Source organism: Lissotriton vulgaris, chromosome 4_1, assembly GCF_964263255.1.
Source record: "Lissotriton vulgaris chromosome 4_1, aLisVul1.2, whole genome shotgun sequence".
In the NCBI taxonomy this organism is placed as follows: Eukaryota; Metazoa; Chordata; class Amphibia; order Caudata; family Salamandridae; genus Lissotriton; species Lissotriton vulgaris.
In genome coordinates, this window is record NC_141691.1 from 1,803,172,204 (window position 1) to 1,803,197,749 (window position 25,546).

General features: G+C 41.6%; 1 protein-coding gene across 1 annotated transcript in view; it reads left to right on the forward strand.

Annotated features, from left to right (window-relative positions):
* The window catches only part of LOC147724580 (fibrocystin-L-like), a 1,106,658-nt gene that overhangs the window by 1,076,569 nt on the left and 4,543 nt on the right, over positions 1-25,546 (forward strand). Inside the window, exon 80 of the mRNA XM_086966124.1 lies at positions 9,054-9,297. Coding sequence (XP_086822250.1) covers positions 9,054-9,295 — 242 coding nt within the window. The 3' untranslated portion in view covers positions 9,296-9,297. The remainder of the gene's footprint in view (positions 1-9,053; positions 9,298-25,546) is intronic.

Below are 25,546 nucleotides of genomic sequence, written 5' to 3' on the forward strand. Positions count from 1 at the left end.
AGGATCAAAGTATTAGACCTGTCAGCCTAAGTGTGGTCCTCCCTCAAACTTTTTGCCTTCCTCTTCCATTTTTACTGATCTCGTTTTTGCTGGTCTTAGGACTCTAATCACTTTGCGGCTGCTACCCAGTGATAAAGTGCATGTGCTCTCATTGAAACATGGTAACATTGGCTTATACCCAAGTGACATATTTAATTTACTTGTAAGTCTCTGGTAAAGTGGTACCAACTGTGCCCCGACCCTGTAAATTAAATGCTACTAGTGTGACTGCAGTACTTATTGTGCCCCTACCTTAAGTAGCACTTCAAACATGTCTTCGAACTGCCATTGCCGAGCCTGTAAGTGCAGTTTTAAACTGCCATTTTTCCCTGGCAATGTAACCCATTTTGCCAGGACCAAACCTTCCTTTTTAATACATATACGTCATTCTTAGGGTAGGCTCTGGGCAGCCCAGAAGTTAGGGTGCAATGTTTTTAAAAGTAGGACATGTGCCTTTAAGTTTACAGGGCCTAGTAGTGAAAAACTCTTAAATTCGTTTTTCGCTACTGTAAGGCTTACCTCCCCCATAGGGTAACGATGGAGTTACCTTATTACATTTTATTAGTGTAATTGACAAATGGGAATAGGTACTAGTTCATGTTTGATGTCCCTGGAATCCTAATTCAATATCCTATGTTAAATGTTAAATAAAAAAAATTGAAATGCCACTTTTAGAAAGTTGGCATTTTCCTGCTTCAGTCATGTAATGTCTGTAGCCTGTCTCTTGTCTCTTGAGTGGGTGTAGTTGACAATTAGGCTTTGTATATTCCTCCTATACAGCGAAACACAATATGGAGCTTAGTTGCGCCTGGATGGGCCATCACTAACAGGATGGAAGGGAGGAGCGGGGCATAGCCCAAATCACACCTGAACAGGCTATGCCCTGCCTCCACACAAAAGGCTGCAAACCCCCTGCAGTTAGTCTGGAGCCAGGACAGGGGAGACAGGATAGCTGGGAACTTCAAAGGGAAACCTCTTGAAGCTTCTCCCCCACTTCAAAGAAAGAACTTGAGATAAATACTGGACTTCAGACAACTCCACTTCAGTATTCTTCTGAACCAATAAATACTCTGTGAGGAAGAAGGACTTCAATGCTGCTATGAGGACTACTACTCTGTTGGACTGAGGCTCTGAAAAACTTGCTGCCTGCTGTGCTTACCTGATGCCTGCTGCCCTCTTGCCTGGGTGAGAAAGACTGGACCTGCATCTCTTGAACCCAGAACCCAAACTGACACCAAGAGCTAGTTAGTGTCATCATTATTTGAAGCTTCAGGGACATAACCGGTTTCAAACATCCTTGCACCTGCAACAAGACTCTACCAGCTGTGAGTCTACCTTGACAAGTAGTGCCACTCAGGCATGGACCCTTGGAAGTGGGCTTAAGGTGCTCTGCCAGACTTTTTGGGTCTAGCAGAACCAACACATTTCCTCTGCTGCACAGTGTAAACCCAAGCAGAACACATATATTTCTGACGCTGCGTGGATTGGACCCATCACAAGACCTGCAGCACAGTTTTTCTTAACTGCTGCATTGCCCCAGTGCGTGACACATCCTTGGTGCAGGTCCTTACATTCCTAATTGACGGCAGCCCAGACCACAATGCCAGACTCCGCATCAAAGCATAACAGCTCTTTGAACCAAGATATTGCCCCAACTGAGCACTGTATTCTCGATGCTGAACTTCACAGCTCAAGGGGTGTGCAGAATTTGCGTAGTCGCTCAACGCATAGCTCCGCGAAATGGTTAAAAATCTTCGCGAGCACGCAAAATCTCTGGAAACACACGGAATTGCTTGTTACGCCTGTTCACAATGCTTTTGCTCGCAGGGGGGGGATTTCTCATGAACGTGCATTTTGAAAGCGCGAACAAGCGAAAAACTCAGCGAAGCCTCAGATCGCAGATTGTTGGGCAATTCCGCGATCTCCGCAGAACGCGAAATTACCCAAATTCCGCAAATTCCGCAATGGGATCCTCGACAACGACACAGGCTTACATATTGCAGCCTCACCGTATCTCAGAATCTATGCATTTATTTAGCTGCATAGGCACTGAATGGTAAGGTGTGGGGCAGCAAGGCTAATGACTACAGCGTGTAGTAGAATCAAATTTTGAGAGAACACATGCTCAGTAGTTGTTTTCTAGAGCTGAGCCAGCACCTAGTATACAGTAAGCTAACTGACCCCAGGAGGCTTGCGCAGAAGGCGGACCTCTAGACCAGTACCATATTGCCCACAAAGGTATCTGGGTGAGATTCCCACAATGGTGATCAGGGGTCCCACCAGAAGAAAGAGGAGGAAGAAAAACATAAAAGTAAGGAGCTCTCAAAAGGTCCCCAAAATAATTGCTGTTCCCCTGGAACAGTGGCTTTTTAGCAGACTAGCAGCCGCCAGTCTGCTAAAAAGAAGGGGTCCTTTGATAAGCAGACAGGGAGGTTTGTACCCCAATGCACTGAGTGCTACCAGTATGGGCACTCCAAGGGCAACACAAAAAAATGTCCCAAGAGGGCACAGCTCCCCACTGATGGGCAGACATCCAGTTTGGCAAGTGCAGCACTCGGGGAGCAGGGGGTCACAGTTATCTTTCGGAAGCAGACAGAATTGACTCATGTTTCCTCGGGGGATAAAGAAATGGTGCCAAAAAGCCATATGCCTGCCACTTCTGAATACAGGCAGTTTGTCACCATCAATGGGCAGCGGGAGGAGGGTCTGAGGGACCCAGGAGCCAGCATGACTTCTGTAAAGTGTTAGCTGGTGTTCTCAGAGCAGGTCCTTCCTAACACAATTAACCAAGTCATAGTCATGGACAATTGTGAGTATAATCTAACGGTGGCTTTGGTTCCCTTTGAGTGGGGGAGAGTCTCTGGTTCTCGAAAAGTAGCTATGAGCCCTGACATGCCTGTAGATTGTTTGTTAGGCACCGACCTGGAGCACACTGTTTGGAGGGAGGTAGAGCTCAGGTCACACTGGGAGTTGTTGGAATTGCCTGAATGGGTCGGTATGATCATGCGGTCTAGTACGGCCTGGGAAGGGAACCAAGGGCACCTGAAGCCTGAAATGATGGCTCATGCAGCTTCCAAGAAGCATATGAGAAAAGGGGATGGGAAACCAGCCCCTGAAGTTCCCACACTGCAGGTTGACCGGGGAACTAAAGAGGATGCTCCTGAGTCATCCAGGGAGGATATTAAGGCGCTGACCCTGGCCTATAAGGCTCTACATGCGGTGGGAGCCAAACATCTTCGAAAGAGACTCACTTTTTACCGCCCTACTCGTGCGTTGAGGTCGGAATCTTTACTTCTCGCGGCTGTTCCGCGTGTGAAGAGGGCTCGCCTAGGTGGCCGCTCCTTCAGTCTTTTGGCCCCACAGATGTGGAACTCCTTACCGCTCCCTCTGCGGTGGGCGACTAGTCTTCTTGAATTTAGGAAAGGCCTCAAAACCTGGCTGTTCTCTCAATAGGTTTGCCTGTAGCCCTTTTTCTTTTCTGGATTTTTGAACTGTTTTTTATTTGTGTTGTGTTATTCTGAAACCACTTTCACCTTACCTAAAGCGCCGGGATTCTCTTTTTGAGTAACCGTTGCGCTATACAAAATTATAAATAACATAACATAACATAACATAACATATTGCTGCCCTGGGTGACCTGCCTGAGTTTGTTGGGTGGCAAGTTGAAGGTGGGTTCACCAGAGAGGACTTCTCCAAAAAGCAGAAAGAATGCACCACTTTGAAAGGGCCTCAAACGACAAACTGAGGTCCCGGCAGCAGGTGACACCTCTAGGGATCCCCTGATCTATTCAGAAAATTACCTCTTATATAGCAAGAATAAGGTCCTGGGACTCGGGGATCCTGTGTGTGTACAGGGCCTTCTTACTGGGTTCGGCTCATGATGTACCCCTAGCAGGACATCTGGGGTAAGATAATACCTTTGCGATGCTTGTTGCCCCTTCTGGGAAAAAGCTCAAGTCCCCCGATCTCGTTAACTTGCAATGGCACTCCATTTGAGAGGGTAGGCATTTACTTTTTTGGACCATTGGACCCCAAGACAGCTTTGGGTAACAGGGACCACGCCACTCGCTACCCAGAGGCCACCCCTCTGAGGCCAGTAACTGCACTTGTGGTAGACAGGGCTCTGTTGGGGATCTTCCCCAAAGAGGTAGTGTCCGACATGGGCACTAACGTCAATTCAACCTGCATGAATTCTATGTGGGATGACTGTAGAATAAATAAATGAGGTCTTCACACCTTATCACCCCCAACCCACCGGTCTTGTGGAGAGATTCAATAAGACTCTCAAGGTCATGACAATGGGCCTTTCTGAGTCCTTGATGTGTAAGTGGGACATCCTTCTGCAATGCCTTATTTGCCTACAGGGAGAAGCAACAGAAGGGGGTTGGGTTTAGCCTCTTTTAACTCCTCCATGGCCATCTCATTAGCCCTGTGGTGGAGGGGTGGGAGCAAGCTCCCAGGAAACACTCTCAGGATGTGGTCAACTATATGCATTATAGAGGCCGTGTAGGCCTGAGCTCTCAAGGATTGCTGGACAGATCCATATGAGGTGAAGGAGCGGAAGGGGGAGTGCACCTACATGGTGGTTTTCAAGACCCCTAGGAACACCTTAAGGGTGCTCCAAGTGAACTGCCTCAAGCCACACTTTGACAGGTCCAAACTGAGCATTCTCCTGGTGACAGATGGGGGAGAAGAAGAGGAGAGAAAACCTCTCCCTGACCTCTCTGGGCAGGAGCACGACCCCAGAACAGCAGAGTGACTGTTGCCAGCTGCTAGGGAAGTCCTCCTCTCTGTTCTTCCACAGCCCGGGACTCACACACCTGTGCATCCATGCCACTGTCACTGGAGACAGTCCATCTATTAAAAAAAAAGATTTACCAGTTGTCAGACAAGGTGAGGGCCAGTATCAAGGATTAGGTCTCCAAGAGGCTGGTGTTAGGGGTAAATGAGATCTCCAGCAGTGCCTGGTCCGTCCGTTGTTTTCGGTACCTAACGTGCCCCCACTGGGTGCCACTTCAGAATGTAGGTTCTGTGAGGACTACAGGGGACTCAATTCCATCACAAAGACATATGCACACCCCATCCGCAGAGCTGACTAGCTCATTGACAGTCTGGACACTGCCAAGTTCCTGAGTACCTTTGATCTGACATCAAGTTACTGGCAGATTGGTCTGACTGAGGAAGCAAAAAATAGGTTTGCATTCTTAACCCCAGAGAGCCACTTCCAGTTTTGGGTGATGCTCTTTAAGCTGAAGAATGCCCCTGTCACCTTCCAGAGGTTGGCCAACAGTGTCCTAGATTGAAAAATTGCATTCTGTGCCACCTACCTGGACGACACAGCTTTCTACAGCTCCAGCTTGGAGGAACACCTGTATCAACTCTAGGATGTGCTTCTGGCTCTGTAACGGGTGGGCCTGACTATCAAGGCCAGTAAGTGCCAGATAGGACAGGGTTCCATGGTGTATCTGGGTCACATGGTGGGCAAGAGCAAGGTGCAACCCCTCCATGCCAAGATTGAATGTATCCTGGCCTGGCATTCTCTTAAAACACATGCAGAAATGAGTGCCTCCCTGTGACTCATGGGATACAATAGGAGGTTTGTTAAGGGATACAGCACCATTGTTGTCCCCTTAACAGAGCTAACTTCAGAGAAGCAGGCCTTACAGGTGGTCTGGACAGAGGCCTGCCATAAATACTTCGATACCCTCAAGGAGGCCATATGCACACTACCTGTACTCAGTATCAATATGTGCAATAATCCACAATTTGGAAGTCTTCCAATGACCAGTCCTTAGGCAGTAGGTTCAGTTCAAGAAAATTCTTTCTTCTTTATTTTAATAATTACAGTTCAAATTCGAAATATCAAATCAGCCAAAATCTTCTTCTCTATCATATCAATTCAATCACAAATCATTTCAACATGTTAGATCAGCCGACGCGTTTCGTCCTCAATAAAATAATAGAATATATATCAACATAAAGCTCACATTATTGGGTTTTACAAAGTTACAAACAAAAATTCGCATTAAAAACTCCATGAGTGTAATCATAACTAATTTCACAAAACAACGACTCCTGCCTATATCCATTCTATCCATACTGCTAATACATGATGGAGGAAAACCTGATTTAATCTCAGGGTACATTTGCCCCATTCTTGATCAGTTCTCATCAAAACAATGTATAAGGAACATATTTCACAATGCATCATTCCAGTGATTCCCATTCTCCAATTGATGCCCACATCATAACACCTTAATAATCTTCAGGGTGCCCAGCTAAAATCTATCTTTATGTAACAAAAAAGAAAAATAATCAAAAAAGTCCTCACCTTGAATACTACACTGCTAAATCTGTATCTTTATCCTTACGAATCCTTATGGAATTTACCTCATTTCTAGAAAGTATCTACAAGTGGAAGAAAGGACATTACTACAGCTTAACACTATGAGTCATGGTGTGATCAATTATGTTTGCCATAGTCAGTATTTAAAGTATTGGATCCACCGTCAGCAATTCCTTATACTAAATTATATCTGGTACTTTACATGAGATCATTCCCCTCGCAAGATTGCCTGCATGAGGTGTACTTCATTTTATCTTAATTTCCAGAGAACATTAAACTAAGTTATATCTAATGCTATTAACATGATAACTCTCACCTCACAAGACTCCCTTAATGAAGTGTAATTAATATATTCTTAGTTTCACTTTTTCCACTCCTTATATTCTGCAAGATTCTTGCTATAAGAGAGAACCAACATTTGTTTTTATTATTGAGGCCCCGTGTGAAGTATTAGCACGTGCTGCATTTTTCCATTTAAGAATTCTAAACTCACCCTTGCAATACCTTGCTCTACTTCAGCGTCTACCAATCCTCGGTATCTCTTTCTCCTATGTTTTCAAATTTCAATGACTGAAAAAAATATATATTAAGACAAAACTTCCCATTATTCCCCCATCATCTAACCAGTATTCCCTACTATATCCGCTGCTCCGTCTTATCACTCACCAGTATTCTGTCTGAGATGTTACATTCCCCATTTGGCACGGCCCGATAAATCCTGCTGATAACTAGCTTCACCACCACCCCTTCCTTAAACGTGGTCATTGACCAATCCTAATTCTTGGTTAATTCCTCATTTTGCCAATGGGAGACAACTGTTTCAAGACCTGGTTTCTAGCAAGCAGTTCCCTCTCTGGTCCGCCATTCTTTTGGAACAATCATTGTCATGTATTCCTAACCTATCACCATCGTTCTTTTAACTTTTTACCCACAACATACTTTTTCTGCATGTGTAGTGCTATTAATCTCTGTGGGCTATGTAGGTTCAGCCCAATCGTAACTCCCATAGCACTTTCTTTTGAAATGCGTAAGGCACGACAATCTGACTGCTATAATGTTTCCTGCTTGATGTGTGCCATCCATAACTTTCAATACAATAAAGCTTTAATGGTTCATACTTCCGCAGCTTCCCGAGTGCGTCCCAATTATGTGGCAAAGTTAGAGCGTGATATATATATATATATATATCTATATATATATACATTTTTATATATATATATATATACATATATATATATATATATGTATATATATATATATATATATAGAGAGAGAGAGAGAGAGAGAGAGAGTCAAAAGTCAGGCAGTATGATCCGCTAACCTCTGATTCACAAAAGGATTTTCATGGCGATTTGAACTGCACGAAGTGAGAAAGGATGATAGGAGGAGTCTGGTACTTCTCGGATCCCTTTGTATTTAAGGATATGTTTTGGAAGGCACATGCAAAGCGATGAATATGCTAGTTTAAATGCACTGAGTCACTTTACTTACCAGAATTGCATTTATTTGATTGATAAGCCACAGTACAAACGTTAGGGCATTTCACCTGGATTCTGTACTCTGCGTATGGACATTAGACATTTAAGAGCCTATTACGATGTCGGGCAGGCTTGCATCCGCCCGACACCATCCCAGAAACGGGACCGACCGACCTCCGGTCGGCGGTCCCGACTGCCTAATTATGATTAGGGCTCCTAGTTTTATGGTATTTATTTTTTTGACATTTACGTCTGTCTTTATCCATATTTATTTTTTGTCACCTTTATCTGTATTTATCCAAATTTATTATGGGTTTTGTAAAAAATAAATAAAGCTAAAACTGATATATTTCCAATTTTTTTTAACCAATACATTTGCAGTCATGCTTGAGTGCCTGCCAGGTTTCAGTGACTTCAACACCTACAAAAGATAAATCAATGCACTTCCATGAAAATATGAACATTTCAGTATCAGCCTTGAGCATATCTACTGCTTTTTAAGCATCTTTACTAAAATTCATTTTATTTTAACCCCCTTACCTATCAATCCAAACAGTTATTGGCCTGATAGTCATGCCAAAGTGTATTTAGAATTACTCAAAAACCACCCAATTAAAGTTTTTATCCACATTTGAAAATACATAAATACACTCAAGAAAATAAATCGTTTTCTGTCTGTATTTATCTGCAAATTCAGTAAAAACAGAAAATAGGGAGCCTTAATTAGATGTGACTGCCCATGGTGCTGTCGCATTCCCACATTTCACTATGAGAGCATGTGTAACCAACATAAACAGGCCGTAGTACATGCTACATAGGGAAATGTGAGGTTGTGTTAATCCCTGCACACCATGGCAGGCACCTCAAGGTGCCTGCGACATTGTGCCTGGATTAACAGAGGGGTGGGCCCCAACCAGAGGCTTGAAGGGAAAAGGGGCCCTCTTAGGGCCCCCCAAACACGCTTTCCGACAGGGTTTTCATGTCGGAAAGGCCGGCATGGAAACCCTGCCGGAAACCCTGCTTCGTTATCCAGGTGGCATAAGCCTCTGTCCATTTGGATTACGGGCTGTAGTGGACTAGACAAACTTAGGGCACGCCGGTCCTTATGCTTCTGATCCTGGTTTCTTTTAAAATGGTTGCTGCAGTCTCATCTGTTTGACTTCTAATGTTATGTTTGCATTCTTTTTCAGGGACCAATTACAAAATCGAATTTTCATTGAACAATGTGCTAGCTCAAACTAGAAACTTTGATCCAAAAACCTCAGCAGTACCAACAACAACAGCAGCAACAACAACAACAGCATCAACGACAACAAAGAAAACCATAGCAATACCTATCGCTGACTCATCCAGTTCTGCCTCAGTAATCAAAAGTGGTCTAGCCTTCCAGTTGTTGGCCCTTGTCTTTGGATTGTGGCTAGAAACGCTCTGAAGGTGTGTGGCATTTCCTTTCTGGTATATGTTGAGTGAAAACTGTAAAATAGAAAATTAGCCTGGTGCTCATTTTGCCTATTTATTGTAGCAGACATTAGGAACCAAGCAGTGGATGAACAAATGATCAACGAGCCTAAAATACATCTTCGTGCTAGATTTTACGTTTTTTCAAAAGTATTCCAAAATGCCTATTTCTTTCATAATTCTGTTGTTTAGCTGATGTGAGGGATGACTTTTAGGTTTGAAAAATATACATTATCAGACGAAACGGAGCAAACGCTATTTGTCCTCTGCTAAGATTTTGTATCAGGGCACAGCACGAAAGTAACTAGCTTTACATTACTCTTGCTTTGTTTACATGATAAGGAACGAAGGTAAATATTTTCAGCTTTTCCGAATGGACAAGCTTGAGGGCCTCATTAATGAAATGTGACGCATCGCTGCGTGAAAATAGCGATGCATTGCTTTTCATTGCGCCCTCCTTGCGACATGCTGGATGCTTCATATTTACAATATGATGCATCATGTCGCAAGGAGTTACAGATACGTCTGTATTTCTGAGGTATCTGTAGGTGCAAAAATGACGCATTGCTGGAGCCTGTCACAAAAGTGACGCAACTTGAGCAATGGGTCATTTAATAAGGACAAGTCCCATTTCAATGTGCCTGTGTCAGTGATATTGACACATTTGCGTCCTAGAGGTGCCGCAGTGAAATCTCATAGATTTCACTGCGTCACTTCTATGGGGCTTACTCGCGTCAGAACGCCCTCCCTGCATACATTATACCTGGCGCGGATATAATGTGGTGCAGGGGTTTACAAAGTGACGCATCTACCTAGATGCATCACTTTGTAAATATGACGCAACATGGCGCATTTTGTACGCTGCTGGTACGTCACAAAAAGTGACGCACCGGTGGCGCAAAAGTGACGCAAGGGCTCAAAAATAAGCCCCTGATAATTTTTTATTGTATGACTAGGAAAAATTATGAGAAATCTGTTTGCTCAGCTTTTTTGAATGATGTGGTTCAAGTCATTTAAGAAAACAAGCATGGAAGGTGTTTGATTTGTATCTGAGACTTATTGAGAAGAATTAAAGTAGCGATATCACGACTTATTAGAATGGTGCACTTAAAGTCTGATCCTTCTAGGTTGCAACTTCCACCAAAATTCCAGGTTGACAATTTAGTTCCTCCACAACAAACTGGGAATTGAAATTGGTTATGTTCTGGAAACCTTTCCTAAGCATTATTTTAAGTAGTGTTCTAGTAATTGTGCAGTTTCGAGAGTGTAAGCAGACATGTATTTAACCCTTGACGATTACCCCTTAATGATTTTTGTCTCATTTTTTCAAGAGTAGGGTAATTGACCAACAGGACAGCGCCTGTGATTACCTATAATTGATGTGCACAAAAATTGATATTTGTTTATTTTATTATATACCAAACTATTGCATATCAACCTGCTTTTTGCATTAACAGTGGAACTACACCCATTGAGCACTTTTTGTTGCTTGATTTGATGTGACTTTTGGAATACATTCTGGCACTGTCTTATGACAGTATCATGGTACAAGGATCTGATATAAGTGCAAACATGGATATGCTCTTCTAAAAAACAGTGTCCGGTGTACAAAACATTTTTACAATTACAAATCTTGTGATTCGAAACATCTTGTCTTTGCAATCACCAGAATTGATTTTGTATTATACAAAAACGAATTGTAAGATGATCATGAATTTTTCTGGCAATCTTTTTATTAAAACACAGAAAATGTAATGGGAGGAATGCTTTCACATCTGACAGTTTCTCAGGGTAGCAATTCCACTCATCCTTCTTTTGTCCATATGCAAATCAGCCTTGGTCCTGCTCTAATAAGAACAGTCCAAACCGTACTGCCAAGGCAGGTCCTCTCTGAACCAGAACAGAAGCAACCAAAGATCAGTTTCAGCCTATTTTTCTGTCTTTCTGATCAGTGCATCTTCATTCCTGTGGCAGAGGAAGCACAGGACCAATGCTTTGGCATAGCTTTGGACACTTATGGGGTATACCGAACAAATAGAAAATTATGGGATAGCATTCAAAGCCATAATTGTTTTGCTCTCTACTCTCAAACACATGTGTATCGGTGTACAATTCATGCCAGCCCCATCAACAGTGATGACTTCCATCAACAGCTTTGGTGGTCAACCTCAAATCTGTGGAACTGGGTTCGAGTCTCGGCATTGACTCTGACCATACTGTGATTCTGAAGAAATCACTTAATCTCCCTGTGCCTCACAAAAATTAATGTGTCCTCATGTAATGCAACTGGTGCTATGTAAAGCGCTCTGATACCCGATTTGGGTCAAGTTTGCGCTATATAAAACTCTGTAAAATATAAATAAAATAAAATCACTTTCATTTTTCACTAAGAGCATTCTAACAATTTAGCTAAAATTACATAATTTCACAAAATATTGGTTAACTGAATATCAACCCCCAAAATATCCCATACACAAATATTGAGTTATAAATATCAATGTCAAAAATATCGACAACCTACGTTTAAAATGGTAAGTATAAAAATATCTGAAAAAAATATTGATGTAAAAAAAGTACTTGTACAAAATATCGATTTACATATATATATATATATATATATATATATATATATATATATATATATATATATATATATATATATATATATTACCTACTGGCGGTAGCCAGTAGGTATATATAGTTAGGACCTAGTTCCATAGGAAATCCCCAACATTCTATTGGGAATAACTTTGGCGCTGGTTGATGAATCCTCACAAATTTCTCAAAGAAGATGGCTCGCTCCGCTCCGCTCCTTCCCTGACAATTTGGGGGGGATTCGTCAAGTGGGGGCTGAGAAAAAAGGGGGGTCCCAAAACGTGTTTTCCCCATGTTAATTTCCATAGGACCTTTAGACTCGGCTACAGCCCGAACGGCTGAACGGAATTATTTGAAATTTGGTAAAATGGAAGAGACTGGTTCGCAGATTACGCATTTCTTTAAATGGTGTAAATCCGTCCAGTATTTGCTGAGAAAATTTCATTTAAATTCAATTATATATCTATACGCGCGCACGCGTGTGCGCACTGTCCCCGCCTGCCTGCCTGAAATTGGGCCGCCGCGCTGCCCGCGGCGACCCAGAAGTGCTGCGCGGCCGGCTGGAAATGTCCGCCCCCGCCGCGAGGGGGAAGAAGGATGATGGCGGCTGACTCTGCAGGGCTCCCGTGATGGGAGGGAGCCCTCCCATCCGCAAGAGAAGCAGCTAAGTGCCCACCTCGTTTTTGTCTCCGCCTGCCTGCCTAAAATCGGGCCGCCGCGCTGCCCGCGGCGACCCGGAAGTGCTGGGGCCGGCCGGCCAATCCCAGCACGGCCGGCCAGGAATGCCCGCCCCCGCCGCGAGGGGAGAAGAAGGAAGACGGTGGCTGACTCTGCAGGGCTCCCGAGGCCGGAGCTGCTGAGCTGTCCGTTGCAGCTAGAGCCTTCGGGAGCCTTCGGAGCTGCTTCTATCTTTCCACCCGGCAGGGCGGGTGCCGTGGAGCAACCTGCTGCGGCTGGAGCTGCCTCCTACTTTTCCGCACGGAGGTGCGGCCAGAGCCGCCTCTACCTTTTCGCAGTAGGTAATATAAAAAAAAAAAAAAATATATATATATATATATATATATATATATATATATATATATATATATATATATATATATATATATATATATTAGCTTTTAAAAAACCAATGAAATTCACTGAAAAAACCATAGGTTATACACTTTATATAGTTAGGAATTAGCCTTTAAAAAACCAATGAAGTTCACTAAAAAAAACATAGGTTTTAGGCCTTATATAGTTAGGAATTAACATATAAAAACCATTGAAATTCCTCCTATATAGTTAGCTGGACATTTAATTGATATAAAACCAATGAAATTCGACATATAGTTAGTTGCACTAACTATATATTTCGCGCATCCGCAATCCAATGCTGATGATGTCACATATTACATCATTCATGACATGGTCAGTGACATCACTGATGACATCACTGACGACAGCTCATTTAACATCAATAATCACACCACTGATGATATACTTCATGTGATAATACAATGCACCTCCTTACACTCTAATACACCTAGTGTAAAATACAGAGTATCATTTTTGAAACTATTGACACACCAATACCATTTACTACATACCCACTCACTGATTCCCACGTCTACATGCACATTCATTCATTCACCCATAAGGTCATTCGTACATACTGTTACTCATCATTGCAACACTATCATATGCACTCATACACCTATGCAGACACTCACACACTGCCACTCATCCATGGAGTTACTCACACACCTACTCAGTCCTGTAAAGAATCAATCACACTTTGATTTCTTCATCTATACAGTTAAACACAGAACAGCTTACATTTTCACAGATATACTAACACATTCATACACTTATACAATCAAATCCTTCATCCATACTCTTATACATCCTCTCATTCTTCAATATGTAAAACATATTTAAACTTTACAAAAACACACAGACACTGGATGATGTCATCAGTGATGTCATCAGTGATGTCACTGACCATGTCATGAATGATGTAATATGTGACATCATCAGCATTGGATTGCGGATGCGCGAAATATATAGTTAGTGCAACTAACTATATGTCGAATTTCATTGGTTTTATATCAATAAAATGTCCAGCTAACTATATAGGAGGAATTTCAATGGTTTTTTATATGTTAATTCCTAACTATATAAGGCCTAAAACCTATGTTTTTTTTTGTGAATTTCATTGGTTTTTTAAAGGCTAATTCCTAACTATATATAGTGTATAACCTATGGTTTTTTCAGTGAATATATATATATATATATATATATATATATATATATATATATATATATATATATATATATATATATATATATATATATATATATATATATATATATATATATATATATTTGTATATATGTATATACATATAAAATATAAAATTAACTTAAAGAAAATAATTTAGATAATTTAGATTTAACATACATTTTAAGAAATGTAATTAAAAAAACTGTCAAACATACATATATAAAATGTGATATATATATATGTGTGTATTTACTTTAAAGTTAATAAAATATTAATTCATATTTATTTTATAAATATATACAAATTTACATTAAAAAATATACATATATATAGATTTTATGTTATAGGTTTATGTATATATATATATATATATATATATATATATATATATATATATATATATATATATATATATATATATATATATATATATATATATATATATATATATATATATATGTATATATATATATATATATATATATATATATATATATATATATATATATATATATATATATATATATATATATATATATATACTCATATATACATAAACCTATAACCTATAACAATTTTATGTTATAGGTTTATGAATATATATATATATATATATCTAGATATCTCCAAACCTCTCTGCAGTGCCCAGCCGGAACACAACCAAAGGCCGAAATACAGACTCCAAATGTTGTGAAAAATGCAGGTCTTTAATTCACCAGTTTGTCAGACGCGTTTCGAATACCTTTGTATTCTTTCTCAATTAACAAACATGTAGTCCACTTTTAGTTTTTATACAGTTTTTTTTGTGTGATGCTTTCACCTCCTCTATGTGATGTATAGAAATGGAGGAAATACTAAACAAATATGCATGCTGGGACTTGTAGTTTTTAAAGGCTATTTGCATATTGGGTTTGCACAACATTACAGCATGAATGCAGTTTCACATATATATATATACATAAACCTATAACATAAAATCTAATAAAGAAAAATATATATTATAAATTAAAAACGTTATACTATTTAAAACTCTTTAAAGTTACATTTTCCACTCCAGTGAGTGCAACAGTCGGGAAAGTGTTGAATAGCAGAGTAGTAAAAATTAATATTCCCATTCCTGGCAGTGCAACAATGTGAAAGTCTTGAATAGCGGAGGGGTACAAATTATTATTACCACTCCAGGGAGTGCAGCAGTAGGGAAAGTGTTGGATAGCAGAGGAGTAAAAAATACTATTCCCACTCCAGTCAGTGCAACAGTAGGATAAGTGTTGGGTAGCGGAGGGGTAAAAATTACTATTCCCACTCAAGTTAGTGCAACAGTAGGGAAAATGTTGGATAGCGTAGCGTAGTCGTAAAAAATACTATTCCCAAGCCAGTGAGTGCAACAGTGAGGAAAGTGTTGGATAGCGGAGGGCTAAAAAGATACTATTCCCACTCCAGTTAGTAAAAATAAATATTCCCACTCCTGGCACTGCAACAGTGTGAAAGTCTTGAATAGCGGAGGGGTAAAAATTACTATCACCACTCCAGGGAGTGCAACAGTAGGGAAAGTGTTGGATAGCAGAGGAGTAAAAAATACTATTCCCACTCCAGTCGGTGCAACAATCGGGAAATTTTTGGATAGCGGATGGGTAAAAATTACTATTCCCTCTCCAGTCAGTGCAACAGTAGGATAAGTGTTGGGTAGCGAGGGGTAAAAATTACTATTCCCACTCAAGTTAGTGCAACAATAGGGAAAATGTTGGATAGCGTAGTTTAGTGGTAACAATTACAATTCCCTCTCCAGTGAGTGCACAGTAGAAAAAGTGTTGGATAGCGGAGGGGTAAAAATTACAATTCCTACTCTAGTGAGTGTAACATCAGGGAAGGTGTTCGACGGCGGAGGGGAAAAAATACTATTCCCATTCCAGTTAGTGCAACAGTAGGGAAAATGTTGAATAGCAGAGTAGCAAAAATTACTATTCCCACTCCAGTCAGTGCAACAGTGGGAACGTGTTGGATAACAGAAGGGTAAACATTATTATTCCCGATCCAGTTAGTGCAACAGTAGGGAAAATATTGTATAGCGGATTGGTAAAAATTTCTATTACCACTCCAGTGAGTGCAACAGTAGAGGACGGGTTGGATAGAGGACGGGTAAAAAAATACTAACCCCACTCAAGTGAGTGCAACAGTAGGGAAAGTGTTGGATAGAGGAGGGGTAAACATTACTATTCTCACTCCAGTCTTTGCAACAGTAGGGAAGTGTTAAAAAGGGGAGGGGTTAAAATTAATATTCCCACTCTAGTTAGTGCAACAGTGGGGAAAATGTTAAATAGCGGTGGAATAAAAATTACTAACCCCACTCCAGTGAGTGCAGCAGTCGGGAAAGTTTTGGATAGCGAAGAGGTAAAAATTGCTATTCCCACTCCAGTTATTGCAACATTAGGGAAAATTTTGAATAGCAGAGTAGTAAAAATTAATATTCCCACTCCTGGCAGTGCAACAGTGTGAAAGTCTTGAATAGCGGAGGAGTAAAAATTACTATTACCACTCCAGGGAGTGCAACAGTAGGGAAAGTGTTGGATAGCAGAGGAGTAAAAAATACTATTCCCACTCCAGTCAGTGCAACAGTTGGGATATTGTTGGATAGAGGAGGGGTAAAAATTACTATTCCCACTCCAGTCAGTGCAACAGTAGAATAAGTGTTGGATAGCGGAGGGGTAAAAATTACTATTCCCACTCAAGTTAGTGCAACAGTGGGGAAAATGTTGGATAGCGTAGCGTAGTGATAACAATTACTATTCTCACTCCAGTCTTTGCAACAGTAGGGAAGTGTTGAAAAGGGGAGCGGCTAAAATTACTATTCTCACTCCTGTTAGTGCAACAGTGAGGAACATGTTGGATAGCGGAGGAATAAAAATTACTAATCCCACTCCCGTGAGTGCAACAGTAGGGAAAGTGTTGGATAGCAGTTGGGTAAAACTTACTATTCTCACTCTAGTGACTACACAAGTGGGGAAATTGTTGGATATCGGAGGGGTAAAAAATGACTATTCCCACTCCACCTAGTGCACAGTCTGGAAATTGTTGGATAGCTAGCGGAAAAATAAAATTGACTATTCCCACTCCATTGAGTGCAACAGTAGGAAAAATGTTGGATGTCATAGTGGTAAAAATTACTATTCCCACTCCAGTGAGTGCAACACTAAAGGAAGAGTTAGATAGTGAATGGTAAAGATTACAATTCCAACTCCAGTGAGTGTAACAGTAGGGACATTGTTGGGTAGCAGACGGGTAAAAAATACTAGTCCCACCCCAGTGAGTGCAACAGTAGGGAAAGTGTTGGATAACGGAGGGGTAAACATTACTATTCCCACTCAAGTTAGTGCAACAGTAGGGAAAATGTTGGATAGCAGAGGAATAAAAATTACTAATCCCACTCCAGTGAGTGCAACATTAGGGAACGTGTTGGATAGCAGAGGGGTAAAATGTACTATTCTTACTCCAGTAACTACACCAGTAGGGAAAGTGTTGGATAGCTGAGGGGTAAAAAATACTATTCCCACCCGAGTGAGTTAAACAGTAGGGAAAGTGTTGGATAGCGGAAGGGTAAAAAATGAATGTTTCCACTCCACTTAGAGCACAGTCTGGAAATTGTTGGATAGCGGAGAAATAAAATTGACTATTCCAACTCCAGTGAGTGCAACAGCAGGGAAAGAGTTGGATAGTGGATGGCAAAAACGTAGTATTCCCACTCCAATGAGTGAATTAGTAGGGAATACTAAGTTTTCGCCGCAGGGAAAGTGATGGATAGCGGAGGGGTAAAAATTACTATTCCCACTCCAGTGAGTCAACATTAGGGAAAATGTTGGGTAGCGGAGGGGTAGAAATTACTATTCCCATTGGATGAGATATAAAAAATGTTACAAAAAATAGAAACATATTATAATATTAAAGAGATACAACAAATACTTAGAAAGAATATATTAAAACATGTTTTTAAATAATTTACAAGCAAAAAACTGTATTTAAATTAAACATAAATTACTTTCCAACTTCTACCCCAATAAACACCAAAACCCACACCTAAAAATCATTACACAATCTCCATTAATATCAATTGACAACAAATAATAATGAATTAAAAAGAAATTACTTTACCACTATAAACCCTACAACTCACATCTAAAATTTAATTCACAATTGATATATTTTAAATGTAGTTAATTGATTTGCATAAAAAATAATAAGTAATGAAAAATAAATGACTTCCCACCCGTTACCCCTATAATCCCCACCACCTGCTCCTAAACAAATGACACAATTAGCATAATCAATTACCACATAATTCATTATAATTAACACATAATCAATTATTCAATAATAATAAATGACATCCCAAAATTAACACACACAAATGTAAATTTAAAAATATTAATGAACAATAATAGTTAATTTATGATAATTCAATTCCCACAATTACCACTATAAAATGTAAATTAAATAAATATTAATAAAAAATAATAATACATGCTATACATGTGAAGTAGTGTGGCTCACTGGTTAGAGGCGGCAGACCCGAGAGCAGAGGACGGCCCGGGACCAGGGTTCGATTCCCGGCGCTGCAGGTTTCTGGACCAGGGTCAGCGGACTCGATAATTCTCTCGCCTCGGTGCCCACTCTGATCAGCGATCACACTCGGCAACTCTGGGCATTAGCTTGCCTCATCTTCACTAACGGCCCCACCAGACCGCCGGGGATGCCTGGTCTCACCCTGGAGATACCCATTAAGGGACCATCACTCAGGGAAGCCAGGAAGGGTTTCGCAGCGGTCGAAGCGCCTTGGGACCCTACGGGTAAGTAGTGCGCTATATAAATGCCAATACATTTACATTACATGTCTTAAAATCAAAATTACTTCCCACCCTATTCCTCTATAAACCCACAATTTCTATTCAATTAATTAATAAAAATTAACCAATTAATACATCATTATTAATACATTAATCCCCACAATTATCACTATAATATCTACATTAAATAAATACTAATAAATAAAAAAATAGTAATTAATTTATTATAATTAAATTACTTCTCACCCTAATCCACTGAAATCCCACAACCCGCTACAGAACTAAAATCTGCAAAAGTGAAATTAAATTAAATTAATAGCTTCAAAAAATGTAACACATTTATTAAAAACAAAAGCAATGCTTATACAAAAAATAGATCACATACATTTAAAATACAAATTAAAATATATAACACTAATTAAAAAATCTATATTTTAAATAACGATATTTTTGCAAATTATATCATTGACTTCAATATTTTTAAACACAATGGGGTCTATTAGGACGGCGGTTGGACATTGTCCGTCCTCCATCCTGTCATGGCAAGGGACCGTCCGCCATAATGGCGGAGGGCCCGTGCGCCAAACTAGGATGCACCCGCCACAGTGGCGGGTCCATCCCGCATCTTTAACATTGCGGCAGGCAGTGCTGAAACCACCACCCCCCGCAATGCTAAAAATGCATGTTGAGTGTTTCAAAGCACAACATGTGCGCGGTGCCTGCCATGTTGTACTTTGAAACGTAGGGGGTTACCATAGGTACCCCCCATGTGCACCCCCCACACCCCCTTCACCCTCGGGGCCCGCAACGGGCTCCCAAAGCAGAGACCGTATGCCTTTCCGTGGCATTCCCCAAAGCCCATCCTAATATGGCTGGGGGTGTCTGATAGACACCGCCACCATATCAGACCTTTTCCGCCACGGTCGCAAGGCGACCGCGGCGGAAAAGTGGCAGATGGTCTTTCCGTCTGCCGCGTTTCCGTCGCCATTGTAATATGGCAGGGTGGGGGAAATAGGTGGCGGACGGGCATGGATGGCCGACGTATCGCCACCACCTGCATGGCGGTGGCGATCCGTCCGCCATCCTAATCGGTCCCAATATTTCTTACCTTAAAGTTGATATTCTTGACCACGATATTAGTGCCTTCGATATTTCAAAAAGAAAAATATCAGATATTTCTGTCTCACAATATTTTCAACTCGATATTTGTGTAAGTCGACATTTCCAACTTGATATTCTGTCTCTGCACCCAAAATATTACATCCAGAAACACTCAATACATGTAACACATTTGAGCATTTAACATTTCAAGAACTATCAAAAGTAATAAAATTCTTTAAACACTCAAGATATAGAGTTGTTATTCCAGGGCATAAAACGGGACATCAAAGATGATTTTCACCTGTCCAGAAAATTCTTACATCTCTTGATAGTACATCATTATCAGTATTTTCCAATTCCTTAAAGCAGACCAGATCACCCTATGTTTAAAAAGAAAAACCTCAGTATGAACATCCAAGCACGTTTGAGATCTGAAACCAGCTTACCAAGGATAGGAATAGCCTTTGAGTGATGTCTGACAATAAGCCTAAAAATATAAATAAATGAAAAACACCTAATATCTGACAACCAATACAATTTTTTAGCTTGTTTCATTGCAGAGTTCTTGGTTGACATCTACTGCACAACAGATGAAGGCGGTCACTTCTAGTACTCCTGGTTCATCAGCAGCATTTACCACCCTAGACCATCACAAATTTCTGAATTAGCTGAAATCTAGAACCTGTTTCCCCAATCAAGTCATTTATGGGTACTCACTTATCTTCTTAAATATTACCAATTAATCAAAATTGGGAACCACACATCGTCTGTAACAGGCGCTCCTCAAGCATCCATAATAGCACTATAAGTATTCATTCTATATATGCAAATTCTTTCTAAATTACTAATCAACTCAGGAGTCAGAATCTACCAGTATGCTGACTGCATTAAATTATATATCAAGACATCTTTCATCATTGACACTACCACCCTTATGAAAATCCATCATTTGATATACAATTAATTTCTCCATCCAAATACCCCAAGAATGTAATTCATCCTTCTGGCCACCAAAAACAAAGACAAATGTTGTTATGCCCATTCATCTCTGTCTCCTGCTGTCTTAATTTCTTGTTGACATTCACCTGTCTTCTCATATTACATCAAAGGATTTGCTAAATTTACAAAAATTGTTTCTTACGTTCACTAACGAAAATTAAACACCTCCTGAGAAAAAGGGGTCTAAAATGCAAAATCATGGACTTTTTTAGGCAGCACAACTGCAAAACTCCTGAACCGAATTACACCAAATTTTGTAGGAAGTGAGATCTTGGTCTAGAAGGTGTGCTTTTTGTTATTTGGTGTAAATCTGTTCAGTAGTTTTAGAGAAATTAGGGATCACAAATATTTATACATCTAGACGTTGGGTACCCAGCCAGTTTAAAAAAATAGAGCATTCTGATTGGCCTAAGGGTCTTTTTTCACTAGGGCCAACTGGATCCTGTGGGAGAAAGGTTCCAGCGAGAGCAAGTGCTCTGATTGGCTGGTTGCAACATTAGAGAAAATGTTGCAGGCTGCCATTACAGGAACCTGGGATTTAGTCACCTGTCATGAGTTTGTTTAAAAAAAACATATAAGGAGGCATGGTGGGGATACATTGTCCCCAGCTCTCCTGGGATTATCCAGCGAGGACTCCCAGGAGCATAAAAAAACAGTGTTTTTGTTGCGATCACATGAGGGACATAAGCATTTGCAATGCAATAGGTCTCGCATTTATGCAAGTTTGAGCTATTGACATTGCAAATACCAATGCCATTATTTTTTGTTTTCGTTATTAAAACACATTAAAACATAAATAAAAGGCATTGTAATTTACAATGCCAATAGCTTAAACTCACAAAAATGCGAGACCTATTGCATTGCAAATGCTTGTTTTTAATCTGCATTGGTCATTTGCAGGATATGTCTGAGTTTGCTTGTGTTTTTGTTTTATTAGTGATGTTACTTTTCAGAGCAATACTTTGGACTTGAACGCCACGCAGATTACACATGGGCAGAACCAGACATCTTATATCAGAGACTGTTTGGTGTAGTAGTTAATTGCTGTCAGCAGATGATATCATCCAGTCCATATCAAGATCCTTACTATAAACAGTGGTGGCCGTGTCCTTCTACCCACTGTGAAACTTTTACCCCTCACCTTCTTTGGGGTTGTGGAGCTAGAACCAACTCTGGTGAAGGACTGGACCAAAGAGCCTCTTCGCTGTCAGCTTCATGCACACCTCTGAGTTTTTTTCGCTAGTTTGCTCACCTCCCAACAGGACGCTAGATGGCAGTTTGAATCTGGGAGCACATTTCACTGGGGCTGTTATCAGAGATTTTTTTAAGACAAAAGATGGTCATTACGCCCACCCTTGCATCCTGTCCTTTGTTGCTCACTCCATTCGTGCCTGCACTCAGTGTCAGTACATCAAGAGCGCGTGGGCTCCGCTTGCACAGTGACTCATGCTGCTGAGCGTGGGTCACATAATGGTATTGGACTGCTTTTAAAACCGGAAGTTATAGCTTCCAACAAATTTTGCATACAAATATATGCATGACTTTAGCAGTTAATCAGCGAATCCTGCAAATGCCCTATGTCAAAGAGTTTAAACGATCATGCCTCTAATCCCTGCTCTATGCACACACCCTTAAACCAGTGGAGAACAGCAGCGGCGTTCCAGGGGCTGTGTAGGAGACGTGAGTGTGCATGTGAAAAATGCTGCACTCTTGCAGAAGATTCGATGTAGAATCATGACCTTTCCAAGTGTTTCTGTGGTTCTTTTTGGTGGGGAGATGTAAGAAACATAAGGTGCCTGAAAAGTTACTATGAATCCAGCCAGGTGGAGAGGACATAGAATCGGCTGACTTGAACCTGAATAGGCGTATTACAGTGGTGCTAGATCACACTGCGCCACTCAGCCGGTCATCCGCGGGCAGCCGCACAAAGAGAACAGCCCCATGGTTTAATAGAGAGCTGCGGCTGACCATGGCGGAATGCAAACGGGCGGAAAGATCATGGAGGGTAGCGTATGACAGTCAGGCCAGGGAACTGTTTTTAGAAAAAAGGCGGATACATCGCAGGCTGATTAAGAAATCGAAAGCGGCCTTTTATGCAGGAAAAATCCTAGGGGCAAAGAACTCGGCTAAGGAGCTCTTCTGCATTTACAAGTCTTTGACAACTATAGATTCATCTGCAGACCCGGAGAACTGTTCGGTGGAAGCATGTGATCGTATCACCGACTACTTCTCTACTAAGGTTGCAAAGATCTATTCGACCTTCCCGAATCCTCCCTCTACAGGGGTTGAGCATGATGTAACATCTGGGGGCACGGAGAGCCTGGGGCTTCTTACAAATTTCATCACCCCCCCTCCCGAAGAGCTAATCAGGATATGTCTCTCTGTAAAATCTGGCTCCCCTCGTGATCCGGTGTCCCCTAAATGTTTGGGGGATAGCCTGGAGGTCCTGGAACCCTACATAAGGCATGTCCTGGATGTCTCTTTTAAGACTGGCATGTTACCTAGGAGATGGAAACAGGCAGTGGTGCTCCCCCTTCGGAAGAAACCTCATATGAGCTTTGAAGTGTTAGAAAATCTGAGGCCCATCTCTCTCTTGCCTTTTATGTCTGAAGTGGCTGAGAAGGTGGCAAATGCCCAAATCATGGATTATGTGGAGGAGGCAGGGCTACTCCACACCACGCAGTTTGGCTTTAGACCTCGCCATTCGACGGAGTCTGCCCTACTGATGGCAACAGAGCATTTGAGACAGGGTGTAGATGAGGGGCAAACGATGGCCTTGATCCTGCTGGATCTCAGCGCGGCGTTCAACACTGTAGCACATACCACCTTGCTACAGTGTCTGAGCAGAGGTGGCATCGCTGATACTGCGCTGAGGTGGATCCAGGCCTTCTTAACTGGCAGGGGCTTCCAAGTGAGGCAAGGAGATTGCTACTCCAAAAGGGTTCCTTTGGGCCAGGGTGTGCATCAGGGCTCGTCCCTGATCCCGACCCTTTTTAACCTGTATATAGCGCCTGTTGCCTCCATTGTAGAGAACCATGGCCTTCAAATAGTATCCTATGCTGACGATACGCAGCTGGTCATCTCCCTGTCGCATGCTCCCTGTCTTGCTGCAGATAGTTTCCGGTCGTGTATGAAATATCTTGCCGACTGGATGGCTATGAACTGTCTGAAACCCAACGGCAGCAAGACAGGGGTGCTTGTGGTGGGGAGAGACCAGTCTGCGTGGTCGTCGGCCTGGTGGCCATCCTGTCTGGGGCCGACCCACACCCCCTGTCAGGAGGCAAAAAACCTGGGGGTGTGGTTTGATGCAGGTCTCACCTTTGGGCCCCAAATCAACCGTGTGGTGGGTATGTGCTTTGGAGTCTTAAAAAGGCTGAGGAAAATTCTGGAACTGCTGCCCACGGACGCCCGTAAAACCCTGGTACATGCACTGGTGACCGCAAGATTAGATTATGCAAACCTGCTGTACCTGGGGGCACCTGGGAAAAGTTTCGCTCGCCTTCAAGTGCTGCAGAATGCGGCAGCACACCTGATCCTCAGGCTTCCCAAAAGGGCCCCCTCGAGGGAGGCCTTGCAGAGGCTACACTGGCTCCCTGTGAGGAGCAGAGTAGAGTACAAGGCCCTTTGCACCTGCCATCGTATTTTGAATGGCAGGGCACCTCGGCCACTGCAGAGCCTGATTGAGCCCTATGAACCTGCTCGAGCACTAAGATCTGCGGGTGGGGGATTGTTAAAAATCCCCAAGGTGAAGAAAGCCAGCATGGGAGGGAGATCGTTCAGGTATTTAGCGGCAAATCATTGGAATAAACTTCCGGTGGAACTACGACTAGAACCGGCAGAAACTAGGTTCCATGCTAAATTAAAAACTTTCCTATATGTCAAGTAGACTGCCCGCCCCTCAGTTATAATCCCAGCTTCCGCTTCTCTCACCATAGCGCGGGGACACGCCGTTGCGCGAAACTCAGCGCTTTACAAATGCCCCTATTATTATTATTATTAGTTCTACGAACAGAGCACTGCCTTGTTTAAAAACAACCCTCCCTTATTTTTGAAGCTGGGGGTGTATCACAAAACATTAACACTGACTAGGAAGGGACCAGCAACAAGAGCTTGAAGCATTTGGACTTCGTCATGCGCTGAGCTTCAATTAAGGGCTATCGGTCAAAGGCAGATTCCACCCTATGTTGTTACCCTCAAGTCGAATGCTAAGCTACCTCCCATTCCCTAATACAAGATCTCTAGTAATGGTGAGAGAGCTCTTTTAGCGATTATCTATGATTTGGTTGAGAAAGGTGTGATTGAAGACCGGCTGAGTGGCGCAGTCTTCCTAGCCACCTGTGTATCGGTTTGTGATCGACCTTCGAGAGGTCAATAAAATTGTTCTGCCACAGTTTCCTGTTGTTCCGGACATTACTGCATTACTGACTAT